At 38.7% G+C, this 16419-nt stretch overlaps 1 protein-coding gene across 4 annotated transcripts in view; it reads left to right on the top strand.

Moving 5' to 3' along the window:
- OSBPL8 (oxysterol binding protein like 8) overlaps positions 1–16419 on the top strand; it is a 177507-nt gene that overhangs the window by 149304 nt on the left and 11784 nt on the right. For all 4 annotated transcript variants that reach the window (XM_060245109.1, XM_060245108.1, XM_060245111.1 and 1 more), the window contains 7 exons: positions 8277–8502; positions 9922–10106; positions 10615–10696; positions 10910–11008; positions 11625–11721; positions 11990–12088; positions 14172–14269. In XM_060245109.1, the coding sequence (XP_060101092.1) occupies positions 8277–8502; positions 9922–10106; positions 10615–10696; positions 10910–11008; positions 11625–11721; positions 11990–12088; positions 14172–14269 (886 nt within the window). The remainder of the gene's footprint in view (positions 1–8276; positions 8503–9921; positions 10107–10614; positions 10697–10909; positions 11009–11624; positions 11722–11989; positions 12089–14171; positions 14270–16419) is intronic.

The following is a 16419-nucleotide window of genomic DNA, read 5'->3' as shown; positions in this document are numbered from 1 at the left end:
TTAGCAATATGGTCCACAGTTAGTTTTGATGGAATAGGGAATTCCACTCTCGTATCCCCTCCATGAGGGTTCTTTACTGTAGTTTCAGGGATTAAATTTATAAACTGATCAGGCCTTTTCCACTGAAATAAAGGTGAAACCTTAGTTTGCTTATAAGATCTAGAAGAAAAAAATACCATACCTATTCAGGTAGGGTATCTCTGTATATAATTCCCTAATGGTGGTGGCCAAATGTAGCTCTCCCATTGGCTTAGGGGTTCATTCCCTGTACTCCATAAACCATTGGCCCATCACAGCTCAGTCAGCATCTCTAGCCTCCTATTGGCTGACTCCCCTGTCCCCGCCTACTGCAGGCCCAGGAATTTTGAACAAACTGCTGAAACATTCTTACCTCAGAGACAGACACATCTCCAATGCTTCTTTGTGTCCTCTCTGTCAGCCAGCTTCAAAAAGGGCTGGTGCTCTACTGCAGCCTCATGAAAGGTGTTGCAGCCACTGCTGGCAACAGATCTCTGCTGCCCCATCAGTGGCCATAATGCAACTAAGGCAGCAAGGGTGAAAGAGCACTCACCCAGAGCCTCTTTCTGGAGCCTGTTGTATTTTCCCTCACAACAGTGTTATTCCTAGTATGAGACATCATCCGTTGAGGAATTCTTGGTGACTCAAATAGAAGCAGATAGCTGTCATTTATATAAGAATTTGGGAATTTGTCAATTTATTTCAAGTCTATTGAGATGAAGTTTAAATTAAGCAAAAAAACCAATTTTTTTTTTACTACTGACTGTAAAAACCAACATATCCTTTTGGAGTTGTATGGTAAAATTTTTAATACAACTCTATATGTATTATGGGTCCAGGAGAAAGTGTGATTCTTTATGTCTCAAAGATGATATTCCCATTGGATCACCTCTCCCAATCAGTAAATTTACTTTTGATTGACTAGGGAAAACTCCTTCCACTTTAATACTGAGTAGTGATTTTATTTGTGAGGAAAGTTTATCCAATTTGTAGTACATCTTTTTAAAGATATCGACATTTAGTAAGGTCTGATTAGTCAATAGAGCAAAATCTTTTGGGTGGTCCTGAGTACATTTGACATTTTCAAAATTCCTATTGATTAGCTCTTCCAAAGCAACAATATCAGTTATAATTTGAACATAGATTGCCACCTTTAATTTTGGCATTATATTATTTTCCAAAATTGTTTGACTGGAACAAAAAAATTATTTTTAAAATATGATCTAATTTCCTCTATTCAGTAGTTGGTTGGAAATATGTAAAATGGCACCCTTTTTCCAAATTATTCAAAAAGGGACAATGTTAGAGTCTCCTACTTGGTTAGTATTCCTTCTCACAATCTCAGAATAGCCCTTTTCACTCAAGCTGTCTATATTATTCAAAATAAAAGCAAAGCAGACTGGAAACCTGTTAGAGAATTTTGCACGCAGCAGAAGAGCTGAAGGAAAGGGACAGGCAAACACAGGAATTAATAGACAAGAGAAACAACTGTATGCAATGGTAGATATATTTACCAGGATAGTATCCAATATTCAGAGTCGTTGCCAGTCCAAGGTCATACACAGTAATCAGTACACACTTCAGTGGAGTTTTTCACTAGCTGCCACAGTCAAGGCAGTCAGAAGTGAAATGCTCTTTAATGTTGGAGCAAACACTTCATCATAAGTCTCATTAGTCTGTCTGCAGCCTTGTGCTACAAGCCTCGCCTTATGCTTTTTTCCCCCAGACTGGTCTGTTTTCACCTTGTATACCCATCTAGTGCCTATGGGTTTTACACCAGCAGGTACAGTATCAGTCTCAACATAAACATTTAAACGTTTTAGGGAAGAAAGTTCATCGTCCATAGCAGCCCTCCAATTACACTGCTCTTCCTTGGACAAAGAGAAAATGTCAGTATATTTCTCAGGCTCATGTATAGCAGACATTACAGGACTAAATCTATCAGGAGCTCTTCTTTCACGTGTAGATCTCCTCAATGCAGGCTCATCAGTTGGCACATTCCTCCCGGATGATTCCTCATGAATAGGCTTCTCCTCCATCTCCTCCTCGTCAGGCATCTCTTCTTTTGGGGTTAACTCAGCCGCCTCTCCCTCCTCTGGATTGCTAGGCATCGAGCTGACTTGTAGCCGGATTCCTTGGTCATCCTCAGGACAGAACGCTGGCGATTGGGTGCAACGATCCCAGCCTTCTGATCTCTCCAGAAATGTGGCTGAAGCACTAATCACCACCTCACGACTGTCGAGCGTGCCAAAACGATAACAGCTCCCGTTTCTCTCATACCCGAGAAACCTCATACGTCTAGCCTTCAGTTGGCCTTTACGTCTGAGCTGTTGAGGAATATGAACAAAAGCTGTAACGCCAAATACATGCAAATTTGCCAAGTTAGTTACCTTGTCATGCCATAGGCTTGCTGGTATTTTGCCTGTAGATGAACACGAAACTCTGTTCAGGTTGTAGTTGGCACAGCACATAGCCTCTGCCCAAAATCTCCAGGGCATATCTGCATCACGTAACATACACTGGCACATGTCTTGCAATGTACGGCCCCTCTTCTCACAAAAAGCATTATGGGTAGGTCTGTATGGAGCAGTCAAACGGTGCTCAATTCCAAGCTCTGCAAGCAAACTTTGAAAATGTTTATTAACAAACTCAGAGCCTCGGTCAGAAATAATGCATGCATAAACCTTAGCCAATTCTGCATATTTTGAAAGGTTTCATTTTTAGCTTTCAACAGGTAAACAAACCCATACCTTGAATAGTGATCTTCTATGCTTAATACATACTTGGCCCCGCCTACTGACTCCTTAAAGGGCCCTATCAGATCTAAGAACACTAGGTCAAGAGGTTTTTTACTAGTAAATTTACTTGGAATACGCACAGGAGCTTTTGTAGACTTCACAAGCTTGCAGATTTCACAGTCAAGAAATTCCTTGCAAGGTTTAAGACTAATGCCTTCTGCCTGTTCAACAGTCTTCTTTAGAGCAGAAAAAGCAGCATGCCCTAATTTCCTGTGTAAAAGATGACATCAATTATCATGCACTGGTTTATTTACACAGACGTTGTTACACGTTTGTACCTTGGTATGCAAGAAGTATAAATCTTCCTTCAGCATAGCCTTTACACACAAGCCATCACTGGTCCTCAGCTCACAGCACGAGGTGTCAAATTGCAGTTTGAAACCTTCCCTGCACAGAGCAGACACAGACAGCAGATTCATCTTAAGTGAAGGAACAAAACCCATATGCAGCTCCTTCCTTAGGCTTGGCAGGAACACTTTCCCTCTGCCAAAAACAGTTGCTTTAACTCCATCTGCCAAAACAACAGACTGGTTATCAACAGGTGTGTAAGAAGTAAACAAACTCCTCTCTCTACAGAGGTTCTCCGACGCTCCGCTGTCAATTAGGAAAGATTGAGTGTGATTAGTTGACTTACCAGTAGTAACGAGATGCACATTACCACTCTTATCAGCTGACCTCATTTCAGACCGTCTCTCTTTCCCTTTCTGGCCTTGACAATTCCTATACAAATGTTTAGAAGAGCCACACCGGAAGCATTTCTTCCTTACAGCCATTACATTACCGGTTTGACAGTCAGGATCCTCCTTAACAGTAAATCCACTGCCCCTCTCTGGCTTATAGACAGGCTTTCTCTCTGCACGTAGAGAGGAATTGGACTGTCTCTTGCCAAATTCATCAAGAAGCCGTCCAGTTACGACGTTCATGGTTAACCCTGTCTCAGGCAAACCCTCCAGGCTCGTTATCACAGTGTCATATGATGCATCTAGGGAACTTAAAAGTATGCACACCTCCTGTGATTCAGAAAACATTTGGTTATGCTCTCTTAGTTCTAGAAACATTCTACGCATAGACTCTATATGAGATAACATATTGCATTAGCTGCGAACCTGGTATGCAGAAGTTTCCTCACCAGACGTATCTGAGAGCCGACCGTTCCTCGGACGTAAATTTGCTTCAAAGCATTCCAACAGTCATGAGCCTTCTCCAGTCCTGCTATATGCACCAGCTGGGAGTCGTCTAGAGAAAGACCTATTAAAGACACAGCCTTAACATCCTTTTTACGCAAAAGGTCTACAGCTTTTCTATCTTCAGCAGCTGCCAACAACACCCGTAAAGGAGCAGCCACCACCTCCCACAGCTCTTGGTGCTTTAATAACAGACTGACCTTCTGGGACCACGTGGCATAGTTAGTCCCGTTCAGCTTAGTAATGCTGAGCCCAGAGAAGGAAACAACATTTGCAGCTTCCATCTCTGCTACTTATCACTGGACACCTGGGCAACTTGGCAGTCTGCCTCCGTCTCTTCCAAAAACACTGTGTTGCCTCCTCTGTCTTCAGAACAGCACCACCTCTGGAAACATTGGGAGCTCTGGGCCCATAACCAATGTTAGAGAATTTTGCAGCAGAAGAGCTGAAGGAGAGGGACAGGCAAACACAGGAATTAATAGACAAGAGAAACAACTGTATGCAATGGTAGATATATTTACCAGGATAGTATCCAACAGGCAAACACAGGAATTAATAGACAAGAGAAACAACTGTATGCAATGGTAGATATATTTACCAGGATAGTATCCAATATTCAGAGTCGTTGCCAGTCCAAGGTCATACACAGTAATCAGTACACACTTCAGTAGATAACAGTATACAGCAGTAAGTATACACAGCACGATCCAAGCACAGTAGCATAGGATCCAACACCAGCAGTGTTCGCTGCCACCCAGATAGTGAGCCTCACAGTACCCACAATCCGAGCAGGCTCACTGAGCTTCCCTAAGTACACGTACCAATCATGCAATCTTACCAGAAGGTTGCATCAGCTTTGTGAGTCAGCACAAAGCCTAATTACAGGTGAGGTCATCCCACCTTACCTCAGTAACAGGTAACAGCTGGATCATGATGCAGCATGACTCAGCATGACATTGCAGAAACAATATTACTAAGATGGAGTCAGTCAGCCATTTTAGGACTGAGTTCCAACAAAACCAATAAAATCTTAATACCTAACTCCATTCCATAAAGTGGATGTTCTATGGAACTCAAAATGCAAAGCTCAAACAAAGATAGCTGAAAATATATTTCTGAATTCCTTTTTTACTATTTGGCAGAGAAAGAAAGATAAGTTAGTTATAAACTTGCCTTTGTATACTTCCTTGCTAAATCAAACATGGTTCCCTTTAAGCAAAGAATGCAATTTTATGAACTCCTGGAGGAAAACAGGTTGCTATTGCCTGATAGATCTGCTTGATAAAAATTTATTCATAAACAAATAAAAGTTGGGAAAAAATACAGGCTTAAAAATTCACTGGTTTCAGTATCTGCAAATTAGGCATGTTTCACTCTCCACTTATTCAGACAATGTGTACTTGCCCTCTAACTGCTTTTGAATATTTGTTAAGAAACCTGAAAGACGACTCTAAAGGCCTTCTATCTAAACTATATAAAGTTTTGTTCCAAACCTCTTGGATACCAGAAAAGGTGGAATGATGACTGTCATAAACAAATTGATACTTTTCAATGAAATAGAATTTGGAATTCATATGGCAATAAATCTAATACTTTTAATATTAAATTTCAATTTGTGAAAACCCTGAGATGGTGCTGGCTTCCTGCTAGATTACACAAATTTGTTCCTACTATTGTGGTGAAACAGCTACTTTTATACACGGTTGGTGGAACTGCAATTACATTCATAGTTTTTGGCAACAGATCCAAACTCAGATAAGACTAATTACAATACCTCTTACCCTTAGAACCAGACATTTACTTATTGCACAATTGGAACGATCTTTCACTTAGCAAAAGCACTTCTGAATTAATTAATATACTAATTGCAGCAGCCAGACTCACAATAGCTTCTAACTGGATAGACACATCTCTGCCTTTATTAGAACATTGGTTCCATGGATAATGGGAATTGTTTGTACTTAATAAGGTAGCATGTAATTAATTTAACTTAACTTTAGTACATTATGAAAGACGTGTGGTAACTTTTTGGTTTCCTTTAATATCATCCTTAATGAAACATGATATTGTACCCAATAATTTATTTTACAGAAAACTGATTTATTTTTTATTTATCTTTTGTAATATTTAATTTTAGAACATATACTTTTGTATTTAACCTTAGATTGAACTATATGTAAACTGTAAGGACATGTTATAGTTGTATCTGCAAACATTCAATAAAGTTTGTAGAACTGGAGGGGGGGGGAAGAATAGCCTTTTCTTCAGTCCAGTTTCAAACCACACTGACAGCTCTCTTAGCTGGACATTACTCCAAATACTGCAGGCCCTTTGCCATTGCATTTGCAGAGGCTGAGTTCCAGAAGATCTGTCACACTTTATATTATCCTGTCCTCTTACAGAGCTTTTAATGGATTTAAACTTTTCTTCAGATTCAGAAAAGCTGCTTTGCCTTCTCTCAGACACTAACCCATTTGTCTCTTATAGAGTTTCATTTTCTGCTTTAGCAGCCAAGAAAATACGGGCTAGAGCTATATCTAGAGAGAGCAATGTTTTTATTTGGTCATACCTTTTGGTTAGATCATTTTAATGCTGATATTTGTAATTATGTTTTATGTGTTTATGTCAGATTGCTTTATGTGTTCAGATGGTAACTAATGGCCTTTGGCCATAGACAATAAACTTTACCTTATCCCCTTTTCTTTCCCATTATCAAACTGATAAAAAAGGAATGACAATTTTACTAATGTATGTATATCTACCTTGATTTGTCAGCATAAAGTAGTATAATAATTTATTTGATGTGTTAATTAAAATTAAATATATCTTAAATTGAAATAACATTATGAGACTATAACAGTTCTCAGTTCATAATAATTCATGGATAACTTATTCAGATAGAATCTGCCAGTGTTCCACAGGTAGGATTGAAACTATAGCTCATATTGTTTTTAATTGCCCTTTGAGAGCAGAAGCTAAGAATAAATACCTCTTGCCTTTTAAATCTATTTTTGATGCCTGTGTGACTATTGAATCTAAGATTATCGGTCGTCTTTTGGATTTTGATTCAGATGTTACTTTTCAAGCTGTGAGGTTTTTTGCAACTTTCTTCCGATAATATTGCTCTCTTTCAGCCGACATTGTTTTTTAACAGAAGGAAGGGAAGGGAAGGAACTTTAGTAAGTGTTACAACCATACAACAAACAAGAGTAGGAACCATGGGGGAAACTCAAAGAAAATGCACTTTCTTATGGCTCTAAGGCTCCCCTCTTCATCACATCTGTGTATTTAACGAATTGTCAGTATTGGGATAGGGGATAGTTCCTAAGTGGTAAGGGGAATCCATTCTCATTACTTTACAGCAATAATAATCTCATGAGCTAATTCTTAGATTATGTAACTGATTGACTTGTTGAACGTAATAATTCATTTAGAAAATAACTGTCTCCTTTCTAGAGTACCTGTTGAAGGCGGCTAGATATAGAATCAGTTCACTATTGCCTTACCTGCGAGGCTACGAGTTAGCTACATGCTGAATGCCTTTACACAGTTCTCTGATTCAGTCAGCATAACTGGAATAGTGACAAGCCTACAGAGAGTGGTGATTGGTTGAGCTAACCATTTGTCACAATGCTCCTTGATGATCTGAACTGCTTGTAGCCCACACTATGATTGCAAAAGTCAGTCTTAAAATAAATTATGAGAGTGCTTTCTTAATATGCATTGTTATGCTTATATGAATATTTCTGTATTATTTTTGATGGAATTTGGAATATATGTTCCTGTTTTCTATATAGCAAAGAATTTATCTTTGTTTTTTATATAGCAAATAATTTATTTTAGTTTTAACTTACTAAGTGCATTCTAAACCATATCTTTATGTATGTATATGATGTACATGTATATATTAAATAAATGCAAATATTAACTGGAAATATGGAGTGTTTCCCTGAGTCTGAAAGATAAAGTAGACTGTATATGTAGTAATGAAAAAATGGTTATGACTGCAATAACATTCGCAACCCATTTTTATATTCAGAGTTCTTAATTTAGATACTGAAGTGATGATGGCTCAAAAGAAAAAAAAACCTCAACCAGTTATTTTACAGTGTCACAAATTAAAACTCAAAGGGTTTTAATATCCAAGCAGATCATGCCCAGTATAGACTGATTTGGGATTACTACTTGAAAAACACAGTAGTGGAGTATTATGGTATGTGCTACAATTTCTTTTTTCGTTGTATAAAGAAAAACACAACTGAAACTTTCTTTTTAGGTTAAATGACAATGAAATGGAAAGGCATCATTTTAAAGATCCAGATTTGTATTCTGATAAATCAGATAAGGAAAATGATCATGATCGTGATGAGTCAGACAATGATGGCTTGGGGGAAAGTGACTCTGACACATCAGAACGTCAGGATGACTCATACATTGACCCAGAACCTGATCATGTCAAGGAAACAACTTATTTGGAAGAAGCTCATGAAGAACTTGGGGAGGTAAAAATATTATACAAGTGTTACCTTATTTCTAAGTAATATTTTATTAGTATTGAAACAGGAAAAAAAATTATTGGAGAGCAGCTTTTGTAGAGCTTAAATTCTCAATCTGAAGAGCTTTCTTTCCTCCTCATGACACCATTTTTTCTGTTTCTATAGATATAGGTCAACTTTGAAGCACTAATAAAATGTTTTAGTAAACACATAAAGGGTGCAATAAAAACATATAATTTAGTACGCAACCAGATAGCTGTGGCTGGCTAGAACTGATACTAAGCTTTAAAAAGCTTGCCTAGTCCTAACAATCAAATCTTATATAGAGTCAATGATTTGAGCTGATAAGGGTCACAGACACTAACCTGTAATTGCATTTGAGTATTTTCAAGGTCAGTGATCAGTCTCAAACCAAAAGTTCTGTTTCTCATGCTTGAGCTAGAATCTGTATTTACTGCAAACCACTTCCAACCCCTCTAATCTGACTTTAAAAATAATTACTGTTTATATACACCAGTGGGTTTTTGCTGTTGTTGTTTGTTTGTGTGTGTGGGGGGGGGTTTGTTGTTGTTGTTTGTGTGTGTGTGTGTGTGTGTGAAATGCTTCACACATTTTGCATTGGCTTAATCAGAACTATATAACAAAGCATTTTTAGTAGAATCTGGGGTATATTCATCTCCAGGGCTCTTAACTTTCAAAACAGAATTGCGACCTGTCAACCATTCTCAAGGTATTGTATGTTTAAAAATTCTGTAGTAGGAAGATAACAAAGGCTGAGTTCAGACATAAAACAAAGCTATTGTTTGTTTAATGGGTGTCTGTGTATGAAACCAGGATTCAGCTCAGATACAGTAATTCAAATCTTGGTTTGTATTAACAAATACTGGTTTATTTTCCTTTTCCTTTTGTTCACCTTCCCTGCAGCAACCCAACGGGTATCCCAGATTGCTTGGCTTTGCAGCAAGGGCAGTTCTAGGAAACAGGCCAAGATTAAGTCAGGATGTCTATAGACATACATGCATCTAACTGTGGTTGGTACAGTAATTCAAACCATGGCTACCTGTCCTGGTTTGGTGTACCCTTGCTAACCATAGTTAGATAATTGGTCCCTACACCTGGACAGTCAGTATCGATCATGATTCGTATGACACCTGAACGGAGCCCAAGCCTACTTCTACTGACATGCTTCTTTCTTTAATATAGTTTGGGACTCCATGTAATAGGTGGGCACAATAAGTGTACTGAAAATATGGCTTCATTGTCAAAGGAAGCAAAACCTCTGAGATCCTTTGATGCAGGATGAAGGAATTAACGGCAATGGACTGTGTGTGGGTAGAAGCAATGTTTCGAGCCACTGTGCCCCAAAATATTATTCAAATATGTGCTTAGTTGATACCCTGCTGTACTTTTATTCATTTGTTGAAGGCAGGGGAAGCGTCTCAAACTGAAACTGTATCAGAAGAAAACAAGAGTTTAATCTGGACACTACTAAAGCAAGTACGTCCAGGAATGGACCTCTCCAAGGTGGTGCTACCTACGTTTATTTTGGAAACACGTTCTTTCTTGGACAAACTCTCTGACTATTACTATCATGCAGACTTCTTATCTGAGTGAGTTGATCATTATTTATTTCAGCATTTTCTTTAAAATGATTGTACAGGCTTTGGGGAAAAGTTATTTTAAAAGTTCATGGAATAAAGTTGTCTCCTGATGTAAGACTTTATTTCAAATTGCAAAGGGCAGCTGGTTTCCTATCCCCCAGTATGATGTGTTTTCCTTCTGCAAGATCAGTAATGGCTTTATAACTGTGTGTCTGGTTTTAAATCTCAAAATTAGCATGAGGAAGAAGGTATAAACAGTACCTTCTCCATGCCATTTCCTCAACATGATTAAAAATGAGAGATCTTATTCCAAATCTCCCACAGCATAGTTTAGTCTGGCACAAATGTCAGTATTTTTAAACCTAAGCTTGAGTTTAGTTTCTTGGACATTTCCAACAATGTTGTTTAAGAACTGGCTTGGAAGATCAAGGCATATGGTATCCTGCATAGGTTAAAAGACTGACAGCAGCCATTTTCTCAAATTTGTGTAACAGATCTGATAGATCTTTTTTTCTAGGGCTGCCCTTGAAGAGAATGCTTACAAACGTATGAAGCAAGTTGTGAAATGGTATTTGTCAGGATTCTACAAAAAGCCAAAGGTAATGCTTAGTGCACTTATTTGTGGTAGCCTTTTGCTTAACTAAAGACAATTTTGGTTTATTGTTAAAACAAAAACTGAAGCATCCTACTTCATCCTAAGAGATAATGTCATGGTAGGCCCTTCTCTGTAGATTCTTGGAAATGTTTTTGCACTTGCTTTAACAAACTGGAATATATATATTTACTGATTAAAATGTTTCTTTTTTCAAAAGGGACTAAAAAAACCCTATAATCCTATACTTGGTGAGACCTTCCGTTGTTTGTGGATTCATCCAAGGACTAATAGCAAGACTTTTTATATCGCTGAACAGGTACTAAAGAGGTGGCTAAATATTTTCTTTAAAGAAGTGCTGCTGTTCAGTTTTGGTCACCAAATGGATAAGATACTCAAAGAAAAATGCATAACATCCTAATATTTCCAGTTTAGCAGAGTGCTTTATTTCATCTTTTTTTCTTATCCAGTGCTAGGGGTTTCAGGTAAGATTTTAGTAATCACTATTGGGGGGGGGGGGGGGGTGAAGATGGCAATCTTCAAAATCTCCTGTGATTGCACTATTATGAACAATATAGAAACTGAAATGCCACACTTCATCTTCCATTGTGTTTCTCAAAAAGATCACTCTGATCTATGTATCCTCTATAAGTCCAAACTGTGATTGAAAGTGTTTACGCGGAAGCATTAATTCAATGTTTAAGCCTGATCTCATTGAATTTAAATCAGCATTTAAGCCTGTTTTTTGTAATGTTGCTGATGTTGCCATTGTGTGAATTCAAGTACCTGCAGGTATAACTTTGTGTTCTAATATGTTTGGAATTTGGAAATCTACAGCTTATATAGCAATAAGATTTCAATTTATAATTTTTCTTCAGCCTTTCTTTATATTTTCACAACACATCACCTACATTGAATTTTGTTGTGTTCAACAGGTGTCTCATCATCCTCCAATTTCTGCCTTCTATGTAAGCAACCGAAAGGATGGATTTTGCCTTTGTGGTAATATTTTGGCCAAATCCAAATTTTATGGTAAGCTCCTGCTAGCTTCCTTTTTATTTATTTTTCAGTAAGTCTGCAAAAATGTTCACACTTTTATTTTTGTAGAGTAAATGTGCATAGGAAAAGAAGTTTAATATCTACATGAAACTTAATTGAAAAAGCTTTCCCACTTCAAATGGTAGCAGTGTTTTATTCTTGGAAATATAATACCAGAATGTACTACAATTTAATGTAATAGATATATATCATTTTGAGGATATGCTCCATTCAGTCAATCAGTTTTGTTATCTGTTACCAGGAAATTCTTTATCTGCCATTCTGGATGGTGAAGGTCGACTGATGTTCCTAAATAGAGGGGAGGAATATGTAATGACAATGCCATATGCGCACTGTAAAGGTATAGCTGTTATTGTTTTTTCATTTAGAAGTTACAAATATCATACAAAGCTGACTTCAGATTTTAGAATGACTCAAGCCATTTTGTAAGAGCAACTAAACCACATTTCATTTGAGCATTTTTTCTAGCCCTCTAGATAAATATGGAGCCCTTGCCCTTCACATTGAATTAAGGTTTGGTTGGTGTATCTCATCTAATCAAATTCTCAAAAATCCATTGATAAAAATGTTTTTATTACACAAAGGCCATTTTCCCTTACTCTGTGCCCTGTGTGTCTTCTAATACCGATTAATAGGATCTAGGTGGCAGTTGTATTGCTCTGAAGCAGTAGAACAAAGTTTGTGTCCAGTGGCATCTTTAGGACCAACAAAGTTTTATTCAAGTTATGAGCGTTCATGTTCACACTCATACATGCCCATGTACCTGATGGGTGCAAGCACACAAAAGTTCATAACCTTGAATAAAACATTGGTCTTAAAGGTGCCACTGGATTCAAACTTTGATTAATGGGATGTGTATGATTATTTAAACTAAATACACTAAAAAAACGTTTATACCCAATATACCTGACAGCAATGGGGATCCTGGGAATTTGGGGGGGAGGTATTTGTCGGTTTCCTGCATTGTGCAGGGGATTGGACTGGATGACTCTGGAGGTCCCTTCCAACTCTATGATTCTATTAATGTAAATGTATAACAAAATCCAGCCCAGTTGCTTTGTACCATTTCTAAAAGAGAGTCAGGTTTTGAGTCTCCAGCAGAAAATGATTGCAGATATCTGGATTATTCAACACAGAGTAGATACACTTGAGAGCATTCACAATGTATCTAAGAATTAAGAACATATGAACAAAGCAGGGATCAAGTTTCACCTTTAAGACCAACCAATTTTTATTCAGAACATAAGCTTTCGTGCGCTCTGTTAGGCACACTTCATCAGACGATGAAGTGTGCTTAACAGAGCGCATGAAAGCTTACGTTCTGAATAAAAATTGGTTGGTCTTAAAGGTGAAACTTGATCCCTGCTTTGTTCTACTGCTTCAGACCAACATGGCTGCCCACTTGGATCTAAGAACATAAGAAAAACTCTGTTGGATGAGATCCATCTAGTCTAGACCATCTAGTCCAGCATCCTGTCTTACACAGTGGTCATCCAAGTAGAGGCATAGGCCTTCTTCTGATGCTGGTATTCAGGTTTTTACTGCCTCTGAAGTTGGAAGTATGGGAGAAGGGCCATTATATATTATGTTGGATCCAGGCTAAATTTTCAGATAGTAGAACTTTCCTGCCTTTCCCCAGATCTGCATGAAAGGCTGCTCCTGAAGGATAAGAGACCCTGAGGATTAACATGAGGGGGCCCATAGCAGGAAGGAAGAATCTGTAGAAACTGCAGATTGAGTCTGTATCCAACCCAATACTTAGGTTTATCTGAAAATATAATTTTTTAATAACTACAAGGAGAAAATAGTGGTAGAATAAATCAGATCAAAACATAGCTTCTTCTTGAGTAATATGTTCTACACCGTACTCAACCATATGGTTTGGAGATCCCATGGAAAATTTCCGCTAGCAGAAATCCATTCTATCAGCAAGGCAGAACTTCAACTCTTCTTTCCCTTCCTCCACTTACTGCAGCCCCAAATGCATTATTTAATGCTTCTCTAGGGGAACCTCAGGAACAGTGTGAGAGGGAGGTAATAGGCCTGCAGCAAGAAAGAGTGCTCAATGAAAATGCCCCCTCCTTCTATTGGCAGGACTTTTTAATTTAATCAACTTAAATATTTATTTTCTTATTGACATTGTAAGCAAGTTTCTTGCTTCCTGATCAGCATAAACAATCCAACCTTTTAAGTCTTGCTTGCTTGCTTTCCTTTTTGTAAGATGTCATATTCTACTTAGAGAGAGGATTAGAAAAAAATAAATCAGAAACAACCCCTCCCCCTATTTTATTAGGCTTACAACCATTTAAATCTTTTAACAACAGGCTTCAACTTTGGAATGTGATATTCAGTTATGCGTGGAAATCCAGTGGGCAGAAATGCATATTCCAAAAATAAAAATAAACTAGTTCTGTTTCTTACAGGAATTCTGTATGGAACAATGACTTTAGAGCTTGGGGGAACAGTCAGCATTGCATGTGAAAAAACTGGGTACAGTGCTGCCCTTGAATTCAAACTAAAGGTGGGTAAGCTTGAGTTTCTTAACCATTTTGTTAAGGGCATGGGGAATGAGCTAATTAATGTTTGTGGCAGTCCTTATAAATATTACATTTTGCATTTACATTGCTAAATGTAAGCCAATGATGAATAATAATTCCCATAGACAATATACTCTCTTGCATACATAACTAGGCTCACTAAGATCTGAGCTGAAATCTGTATGTTGTAACGCAGCATTTCTGTTAGTAGCTGGGAAGGTCAGGTTCTTAAAATGATGTTTAAACAGGGATAGTGTGATGCGCAACCAGTGTTGTCTGTTCCCCAGCCCTCCACCTGACGGACTTAGCCCAAGTGGCTTCTGACTAGAATAAGCTCTGAGGAAAACAAGTTCTATTCCCTGCTTATCCTTTCTTAGTAGCATCAATTCTTCCAAAATACTGATAATGGGGGTTGCGGGACTTATGTGGACAACAAAGCCATGTGATCTTGGTGCTGTACTGAGCAGCCAGAACCATGGTGGCACTGTTCCTCGGCTAGTGCAGTTTTCATTGACAGAAGAGGGAAAGGAAGTTGATTTCATCTACTTCTCCTTCCTCATTGCAGCCCCCCATAAACCCCATGTAAAATCCAGCATCTGCGTTTGGGAGGTCTCAGGGGACATCTGATGGAAGGGAAGGGTGGGAAGGAACCATGTCCTCATGTAAATGCTACAGGAAATAAAACCAGTTTATTTAAACCAAGGACATGTTATCAAAGATTTCAGGTTTTCACAGCTGGTAACATCATTAGGGTTTGTAGAATCTTTCGGGATCAAGTGCCGTGTTCTACTGGAGAAAGTTTTCCTTCCAGACGTTTCGTTCTCAGCTGCGGAGAACATCCTCAGTGGCGTTGCAGCCGGAGCAGGCGCTCAGACCTTCTTGGCTGCTGTGCATTGAGTGGGGCCAGGGCTGCTGGAGAGCTGCTATTTGTAGGCTGGAGGGGGTGTGATGAAAGGTTTGTGGATGTGCCCATTGTTTGGTGGGGCTTCCTGGAAGGGTAGTGATAAGGAAACTGGCTGTTGAATGTGACCATTGTTCTGTGTTAATTGCTGAGAAGGTTGGAAGGGGTTTCAAGATAAGGAAGATGGTTGTTGACTGTGCTGATTGTTCTGTGGAATTTGCTGGTTGTTCTGAGACTTTCTGCAATTTATAGTCTGTAGGGTGTTTTGCAGAGCTTTGAAAGAACTGAAGTCCTTTCTACGGTCTCACATTATCATACCCGCCTCCACTTTGAAAGAACTGAAGTCCTTTCTACGGTCTCACATTATCATACCCGCCTGAACAGAGAAGCTATTGAGATTTACAAACACCAGCACAATTTTAACAGAAAGGAAGAAGGCATTTTCATCCACCAATCTTGGAACCCAGCTCTGCCCACTTTGAAAGAACTGAAGTCCTTTCTACGGTCTCACATTATCATACCCGCCTGAACAGAGAAGCTATTGAGATTTACAAACACCAGCACAATTTTAACAGAAAGGAAGAAGGCATTTTCATCCACCAATCTTGGTACCCAGCTCTGCAAAACATCCTACAGACTATAAATTGCAGAAAGTCTCAGAACAACCAGCAAATTCCACAGAACAATCAGCACAGTCAACAACCATCTTCCTTATCTTGAAACCCCTTCCAACCTTCCCAGCAATTAACACAGAACAATGGTCACATTCAACAGCCAGTTTCCTTATCACTACCCTTCCAGGAAGCCCCACCAAACAATGGGCACATCCACAAACCAATTGCCCTTTCATCACACCCCCTCCAGCCTACAAATAGCAGCTCTCCAGCAGCCCTGGCCCCACTCAATGCACAGCAGCCAAGAAGGTCTGAGCGCCTGCTCCGGCTGCAACGCCACTGAGGATGTTCTCCGCAGCTGAGAACGAAACGTCTGGAAGGAAAACTTTCTCCAGTAGAACACGGCACTTGATCCCGAAAGATTCTACAAACCCTAACAAGGACATGTTGTTATACTTCCATGGGGAAAATTCCATATTACTACATTTAATACTGTAGTAATTTATAAAAGCTGTTGCATGAAGTTATACATTAATGGTCATGATGCCTTACTGTGCTTTGTGTTTCTTAGAAATGTGTTCCTCCAACATAACTTTGTTGCTGCACATTGTTTCTTTTC

This window comes from Heteronotia binoei, chromosome 8 (genome assembly GCF_032191835.1).
Source record: "Heteronotia binoei isolate CCM8104 ecotype False Entrance Well chromosome 8, APGP_CSIRO_Hbin_v1, whole genome shotgun sequence".
Classification (NCBI taxonomy): Eukaryota; Metazoa; Chordata; class Lepidosauria; order Squamata; family Gekkonidae; genus Heteronotia; species Heteronotia binoei.
This window is presented reverse-complemented; position numbering and strand designations above follow the sequence as displayed.